This window comes from Macrobrachium rosenbergii, chromosome 10, assembly GCF_040412425.1.
Source record: "Macrobrachium rosenbergii isolate ZJJX-2024 chromosome 10, ASM4041242v1, whole genome shotgun sequence".
Classification (NCBI taxonomy): Eukaryota; Metazoa; Arthropoda; class Malacostraca; order Decapoda; family Palaemonidae; genus Macrobrachium; species Macrobrachium rosenbergii.
Genome location: NC_089750.1, coordinates 77,115,810 through 77,124,706, shown reverse-complemented (window position 1 = coordinate 77,124,706; position 8,897 = coordinate 77,115,810). Strand labels below are relative to the sequence as shown.

Sequence of the window (8,897 nt, the reverse complement as noted above, 5' to 3'; positions counted from 1 at the left end):
GGTGACCTCGACCTCTTCTATAGTGCCAAAGACTGGCACCAAGAAGATCGACACTAGTACTACTAAGACGACGAACACCGTGAAATACAGTTCTTCACGTTCCCGCTTCGCCTTGGCACCCATTTTGAACTGATCTGGAGGCAACACCACAAGAAATTAAATCTGTTTTCACTAATTTCCTTCTATTTGACTTCACTTTTAATGCACTTTCATGATCCAAAAAGGCCGTCAGAATCTCGCACAGGTCACCTTCGCGCGTAGGCCGACGCTGAGCCGCTCAAGAATCCTGCTTCTCTCAGCCATTTTGCGTGAAACAATGAGCGACCTTCCCCTGGCGACGAGATTTCAGCTCCCCAGAGAGAGAGAGAGAGAGAGAGAGAGAGAGAGAGAGAGAGAGAGAGAGAGAAAGACTGAGCGAGAGAGGAGAAAGAGAGAGAGAAAGAAGCAGGCAAGACGGTTTGTGCTCGCGTTTGTGTGTGTGTGTGTGTGTGTGTGTGTACGCTTCTTTATCACTTCCCTTCGCGTAAAAAAAAAAAAAAAAATTCCACTAGTACTACTACACCACCTGCTGCCGGCTGCCTCAGGGTTCGAAGATGACCTACTTAACATCTAGAGGACCGGTTTCCCAATCATACTAAAAAAAAAAAGGAACACAAACCCGCAGACGGAGGAGGAGGAGGAGGAGGAGGAGAAAGAAGAGGAAGAGGAGGATGAGGAGGTGGTCTCAAACCGATCCGTAAATACGTTTGCAATTCGCCGCCGTCGGGAAACAGCACTAAGACACTCGGGTTGAAATTCGTCGTCACATGATTGGATTGCCCCATTATCCGCCTGAGACCTCTTGAGATCTGGCTACACAAAAGCATCCCTCAGGGAGTGCTTCTTTCCCCCTTGAGAGAATTTGAAGTATCTATCGTCTTTCCAAGTCCTGGGAGTTCGCAATGAGGGCATTTTCACAGTTTTAGTTAAAAAAAAAAGATTCGCCGAGGAAGACCTCTCTCCCCGAGTCGCGTGCCTTAACGGACGGGGGCACCGACCACAAATGCCCACCGAGATTAGTACCAATGATCCGAGCGCTGCTCGGGAGATGTCGGCCACTGGGCTGCTGGCTGGCTGGGCATAGTGGCCGGAGATTAAATACACAGTCGATTGCCATAATTAAGCCTTCTCATTCACACCACAAAAGCCTCTTCATGTAACCTTTATCAGTCTATAAGAGTTAGATCAAAGATATATAACATATTCGTGGCCTAAAATAACGGGAACTGGAGAACTGCCATTTTATAAAAACCACAAAAGAAAGTTTAAAATTGGTAACTCGCCTCGAGCATAAAATAAAAAGCTGACTTGACTTGCAACGATCAAATAAACTTGTGGGTTATCGCAATACCGTCGAATCATGCGGAATACAGTTACGGAGATGCTTGTTCTCTTTCTTAGAAGTGACGACGTTGCCTGAATTCTTTCGACGCAAAACGAAGAAGAGTTTGATTAAGGAAACGCTTTTAAATTTAATCTGGATTATCTTTCGGTACAAAACGAAGAAGAATTAGACTCATTAAACACTTTTACATGAGTCTATGTGTTGCTTGAATTCTCTTTCGGTACAAAACGGAGAAGAATTAGACTCATTAAACACTTTTACATGAGTCTATGTATTACCTGAATTCTCTTTCGGTAAAAACGAAGAAGAATTAGACTCATTAAACACTTTTACATGAGTTTACGTATTACCTGAATTCTCTTTCGGTACAAAACGGAGAAGAATTAGATTCATTAAACACTTTTACATGAGTCTGTGTTGCTTGAATTCTCTTTCGATACAAAACGAAGAAGTGTTAGACTCAGCACATACTTTTACGGTGAGTCTACGTGTTGCTTGAAATCTCTTTCGGTACAAAACGAAGAAGAATTAGACTCATTAAACACTTTTACATGAGTCTGTGTTGCTTGAATTCTCTTTCGGTACAAAACGAAGAAGTGTTAGACTCAGCACATACTTTTACGGTGAGTCTACGTGTTGCTTGAAATTTCTTTCGGTACAAAATGAAGAAGAATTAGACTCATTAAACACTTTTACGTGAGTCTGTTGCTTGAATTCGCTTACGGTGCAAAACGAAGAAGCGTTAGACTCAATACATACTTTTACGTGAGTCTATGTATTACCTGAATTCTCTTTCGAAGAAGAATTAAACAATAAACTCTTTTACGCTCCAATAATTGTACCACTTTATTCACCCATACAACTACCGCTTAAACTACGGTTACTCGTAGAAAGCTAACGTCGATAACGTCGATAGATCGACGAACTACTAAATGATGCCTGAAATCTCTTTCGGTACAAAACGAAGAAGAATTAGACGCAGTAAATACTTCTACGCTCCAGTAACTTTACCGCTCTTTACACCATCAAAACTACCGCTGAATTATCACGGTAACCGTAGAAAGCTACCGTCAATAACGTCGATAAATCGAAGAACTACTAAACGTTGCCTAAAATCTCTTTCGGCGCGAAAAGAAGACGAATGAGACCATTGCAAATCAGACGTAAAACACTTTCACGCCCCGGTAACTGTGCCGCTTCCCGTACCCCGAAAACTACCGCTATATTTCAGCGGTAGCCGTAGAATCTTATGTAGATAAACTCGATCATTTGACGTACTTATAATCCCCACTTATAAATTATATAGATTCGACTCGTCTCAGTAAAACGGAAGCTGAAAAAAGAGAGATTTTGTGAATCATTCAACTTGGTACAACTTAGAACCGTTATTATCGGCTGTGTTGCCATATAGCAATTAACGCCGGCGATTTCCATCGCTCGTGTGGGAGAAATTATTGGATTATTTCCCGCGGAGGTTCAGAATATCGAATGTTTCTTTAATAAGTCACAGTTCTGATATGTGAGTAGCTTCTTCTGTGTTCCTTACGAATTTATAGTTTTAATTAGCAGAGTATAACTCTCTCTCTCTCAAAATACATGTTAAAAAAGTTGTGTATGTACTTACATTAGTCAGGTTCGATAACAGAGTCTCTCTCTCTCTCTCTCTCTCTCAAACTCCCCTCCCCTACCCCCCATCCCCGTCCCTAATCCAGATGGGGGACCTACCCCAAAATTTAAAAAAATTTTAAGAGAGAGAGAGAGAGAGAGAGAGAGAGAGAGAGAGAGAGAGAGAGAGAGAGAGAGAGAGAGAGAGAGACTTCTTGGGAGAGAGACTTCTTGGGAGAGAAAGAAAAAACTTCCTGGGTGTGTGTGTGTGTGTGTGTGTGTGAGAGTGTGTGTGAGAGAGAGAGAGAGAGAGAGAGAGAGAGAGAGAAAGAGAGAGAGAGAGAGAGAGAAAGAAAGAAACTCACTTCCTGACAGAGGTGTGTGTGTGTGTGTGTGTGTGAGAGAGAGAGAGAGAGAGAGAGAGAGAGAGAGAGAGAGAGAGAGAGAGAGAGAGAGAGAAAGAAAACGTTTATCTGAAACAGAATAGATAAAAAAAGAACATTAAATTTCTTCCTGGGTGACAGAGAAAAAAAAAAAAAACTTCCTGGGTGAGATCAAAATGAAACACGCCATGTTTCGCCACTGAAACTCGCATTGAAGCATTGAGGTTTTTTTTTTTTTATTCAGTGCTAAGCAGGTCTAGTACCTACGAGTTTTAGTGAACTAAACCACGAGTCAGGAACAAGTTGGCGCGTCGTATTCAGCGCAGCCAACATGTCGACCACAAACTTGCAACTGCAACTTTCCTAGAATTATTAAGAGTTATGACTTGGACCATCTTGCTTATCAATTTTTCATAAGTTTTGTTCCAACAGAGATCTTTCACATTCCCAACTGATCCCTGATCCCCTTTTGCTGCAGATTCGCTGAACAGCAGAAACACCAATATGCAGCAAGTGTGCCTGGCTGTCGAAATTCTCCAAAGTTCCAGAGGTCCTGATTATTTCTCACACCGTTGGACTGTGGAACAATCTCCCTGAGGATGTGTTGCAACTGGAACTTCAGAAGTTCAAGCGAAAATGCAATGTATTACTATCCTAATACAGATCTTGCATTTTGATAGTGCACTTAACTTTTTCTATTTATTTATTCACTTGTTAATTTATTTTTCCTTTTCAATAAGCGATCTCTTCTTTCTGCATTTCCCATTACCTTCTGTTACTTCTTTCTAAGGAACACCATAACATGCCTTGGAAGCTTGAATTTCAAGTCAATGGCACCTGTGGTGGGTTTGTTCCGTAAGAAAGGGGTTCATATTCTGAATATTAATCATAATAATCCAGTAAGCTATAAAATATCTCATAAGACAGTAATGCCACTGTAAGAGCTACATTCACACAATTTGACGATGGAATCTGCGAGTGCTGAATATAAAAATTGCTCAAAAGATATACAGTGGAACATCAGCCATTGCATATACCAACGCAATAATACTGCCTCTTTGAACGAAGCATGCATAAATTATTTTTCAGACTCACTGTGTGTCAACAGGGAGAGAAAAACAATATAAAAACGCACATCGGATTATGAATGACGTTCGGACCATCAAAGGATTTGATTCATAATTTATTCTCCTCAGTCACTTTGCCGAAATCTGAGATCAGTTACGCATGAGCGACCGGAATGCAAGCCTAATAGCGGAACAACGCAAGCATTAAGTGTCTTCACTCCAAATATCAATTGAAAGGACATTCTGGTAAAGATAAGAGTGTTATTATTTTTATCATTATTCTGTAGATGAATCTCACAAAGGCCACTGACTTGAAATTCAAGCTTCCAGAGAATATTATGGTGTTCATTAGGAAGAAGTAAGAGGAAAATACAAAAAGAAGAGATCTCACTTAATAAAAAAGTAAAAATGAATGATTAAATTAATAATTAGATAAAAATGTATTAAAATGCAAGGAGAACAGCATCAGGGTAGTAATGCATTGCATGTTCGCTTGAACTCCTGAAGTTCCAACTGCACAACATCCTCTGAAGGGAGGCTGTTCCACAGTCCAACGGTGTGAGGAATAAAGGACCTCTGGAACTGAGTTCTGCAGCGAGGCACATTTACTGCATATTGGTGCTGCTGTTCAGCAAATCTGGCTGCTCTAGGCAGCAAAAGGGGACCAGGGATCAATTGAGAATGTGAAAGATCTCTGTTAAAATACAACTTGTGAAAAACTGACAAACAAGAGACTATCCGTCGATGGTCCAAGTCATAACTGCTCATATTAGGAAACAGAAACCTACCACCACGAACCACTCTCTCTACTGTATAAAGAGATAAATCTCTGGCAGAAGCAGACATCCACAGAAGTATTATCTGCAGAGGGTCTACTCTTCTTCGTCCGGTTAGTACTTTGGGGCACTTATGATAAAATGAGATTTTTTTCTGCAATTTGTGTGTTCATAACTGTGATCAATTTTGAAGAACTCACCATGTCTAAAGTGCAGTGTTGACATATGCTCAGGTTTCTTTTATGATAAAAGAAACGGTTTCTAGTACCAGTTTCTAGTACCAAACATTAAATAATTAAACAGCAAAGACAAAAGAATTGAAACTAGATCTAAAAAAACATTTAGTTTAATGTAACGCTGAATCTTGAGAACAAGTCTATCGATACGAAAAAATAGGTATTTTTACAGCCTGGTGAATTCTTAATTAGGATCGAGGAGGCAGGTGTACATTAACAGGTCATAAATTGTCAATCAGTAAATTGTGGATACATTAACAGGTCATAGATTGTCAATAAATTCTGTATACATTACCAGGTCATATATTGTCTATCACTAAATTTTGCACGCGTTACCAGGTCATAAATTGTCTATCACTATATTTGTATACTTAACAGGTCATAAATTATCTATCACTATATTTTGTATACATTACCAGGTCATAAATTGTCTATCACTATATTTTGTATACATTAACAGGTCATAAATTGTCTATCAATAAATTTTGTATACATTAACAGGTCACGAATTGTCTATCAATAAATTCTGTATACATTAACTGGTCATAAATTGTCTACCACTAAATTTTGTATACATCAATAGGTCATAAATTGTCAAATTTTAGATACATTAACAGGTCAAATTGTCTGTAAAATTTTGGATACATTAACGGGTCATAAATTGTCTATAATTAAATTTTAGATGCATCAACAGGTCATAAATTGTCTATACTTAAATTTTGTATACATTAACTGGTCAAATTATGTAAAATTTTAGATACATTAACAGGTCATAAACTGTCTATAATTATATTTTGAATATTTTAAAGGTCATAAATTGTCTGTCAATAAGTTCTGAATACATTTTATAGATCCACGGTCTTCACTAAATTTATGATACATTAACTGATCACAAATTCTCTATAAATAAATTCTGCATACATTTTTCAGGTCACAAATGGGTCTTATACATTTACATGTAACAGACTGGATAGATTTGCAGGTAATATCTGATGTCACTAAATTTCTGACACAGTTACAGTTCAGAAAATGTTTTTCCATAAATTTCTGACACAGTTACAGTTCACAAATTGTCTTTCCGTATATGTCTGACACAGTTGCAGTTCACAAATTGTTTGTCCATAAATTTCTGACACAGTTGCAGTTCACAAATTGTTTTTCCATAAATTTGTGACACAGTTGCAGTTCACAAATTGTTTTTCCATAAAGTTCTGATGCAGTTACAGTTCACAAATTATTTTTCCATTAATTCCTGACACAGTTACTGTTCACAAATGGTTTTTCCATAAATTTCTGACAGAGTTACTCTTCACAAATTGTTTTTCCATAAATTTCTGATACATTTTTCAAGGTCACGAATTGTTACTTAGGAAACCTAACCTATTTCATAAGTAAAATCTTATTGTATTTGTTATTTTACAATTTTTAGAACGATTTTTCATTGTAAATCGTATATAAAAAATAATGAGTAACTCATTGCATGTTAGTTGTATCTGCATAAACGAAACCAAATGAAAGCAAACGAGAAAAAAAAACAAGAATCAGGTATTATAAGACCGAATGACAAACAATGGTATCTTCATAGTGCAAGGTATTGAGAGAGAGAGAGAGAGAGAGAGAGAGAGAGAGAGAGAGAGAGAGAGAGAGAGAGAGAGAGAGAGAGAGGCATATAAACATCTGGCTAGTCATGCCATGCACAGACCCGAAAAGAAATCGTGCTCTGGATAAACGGGTGATAAGTCAGCCTGCAGTCGGCTGACCTGACTATGAATCCACTTAATTTAATTTAACACTCCAAAGCATCTGATATTTAGAAATGACCTCCTCTTTCCCTTCAAGATGCCCCCCTACCTAAACACGGAAGTCAAGAGGGTACAGCCTGCTCCAAATGAAAGGGGGGAGGGTGCGGGTCAGGTCAAATTTAGGTCAGCTTCAGGAAAAACATGAGAGAGTCGTCTTCAATTTTCCCTACAGAGAACACAAAGAAGAAGAAGCGAGTTCTCGCCCCAGACCTTCCTACTACCTTTGACATTTAAAAAGTAGGGGAAGGCCCGCGGGCTGGCTGGCCACGCCCCACCTTACCCGCGTTCTTCCGCAAGGCGGAGTCGTGGGCCCACCCCCGCTTTCTCTCTCTCTCTCTCTCTCTCAGGTGGTTAGATAATGTTATTTTTTCAGGTTATTTGGTAACCTCATCAGTAAATTTTCTGTGAATAAACTTCAATTTATGTATGTACGTGACTCTAACATAATTAACATACATTACATATTACATACATCTACACACACACACAAACACACACACACACACACACATATATATATATATATATATATATATATATATATATATATATATATATACATATATATATACATATATATATATATATATATATATATATATATATATATATATATATATATATATATATATATATATATATTTGTATAAATAGAGAGAGAGAGAGAGACTTTGACCTTGAATACCAGAATCTATGATAGCATTAGTGCAAGACGTATATACATATGGTATGAACACTGGTATAATTAATGGTAAGACAAAAACATATTTTGAACTAATACATTCCTTAAATCTTTACAATGCTTTAGAGAAACATTTCACAATAAAAAGGTTGAATAGTGAACTACTTTGTAAAAATTTATCTTATTTGATAGAGAGAGAGAGAGAGAGAGAGTGTGTGTGTGTGTGTGAGTGAGAGAGAGAGAGAGAGAGAGAGGCAAAATACATAATTTTACCCTGTAGTTTCTTTCAGCACATTTTTGTAAGGGTCAATTGTGTGTGTGTGAGAGAGAGAGAGAGAGAGAGAGAGAGAGAGAGAGAGAGAGAGAGAGAGAGAGAGAGAGAGAGAGAGAGAGAGAGAGGAAAATCATTTTTACCCTGTAGTTTCTTTCAGCACATTTTTGTAAGGGTCAATTGTGTGTGAGAGAGAGAGAGAGAGAGAGAGAGAGAGAGAGAGAGAGAGAGAGAGAGAGAGAGAGAGAGAGAGAGAGGAAAAATAGATCATTTTACCCTGCAGTTTCATTCTGCACATTGCTGTAAGGGTCAGTGTGTGTGTGTGTGTGTGTGTGTGTGTGTGTGTGTGTGTGTGTGTGTGTGTGTGTGTGTGTGTGTCTTAGAATGTAAGTGAAGAGGTGCTCGATAAGACAAGAGCTGACCCACTTAAAATTGGGAAAAGAAAGCTGATACCTAATCTTCAACAAGCACAGGTGTTAATTAAGTTGGCACCTCAACCACCGCAACAGGCTATTTCAAAATTTAATTAGGCCTAGTCTTCGGTAAAAATATTTCTCTGTTATCTGCACATAGGCCTAATTTTTCAAGGTTAAGCTACAACCTATAAAGCCCAGAGTTCTGCACGAAAGTTCAATAGACATAGGCCTCTGTTTTGTTTTTATTCGTGAATAAATGTGAAAGTGGATATCGA

The 8,897-nt window shown here is 38.2% G+C and overlaps 1 protein-coding gene across 2 annotated transcripts in view; it reads right to left on the bottom strand.

The window, feature by feature from the left end:
* The window catches only part of LOC136842934 (uncharacterized), a 40,241-nt gene that overhangs the window by 19,911 nt on the left and 11,433 nt on the right, over positions 1-8,897 (bottom strand). The window contains exon 1 of one of the 2 annotated variants that reach the window (XM_067110946.1): positions 1-1,422. This exon is cut by the window's left edge and continues 189 nt beyond it. The exons of the other annotated variant lie outside the window; for it this stretch is intronic. Within the exon in view, the coding sequence (XP_066967047.1) occupies positions 1-123 (123 nt within the window). The 5' untranslated portion in view covers positions 124-1,422. Of the gene's footprint in view, positions 1,423-8,897 lie in introns of those variants that run through there. 2 annotated transcript variants of the gene reach the window in all.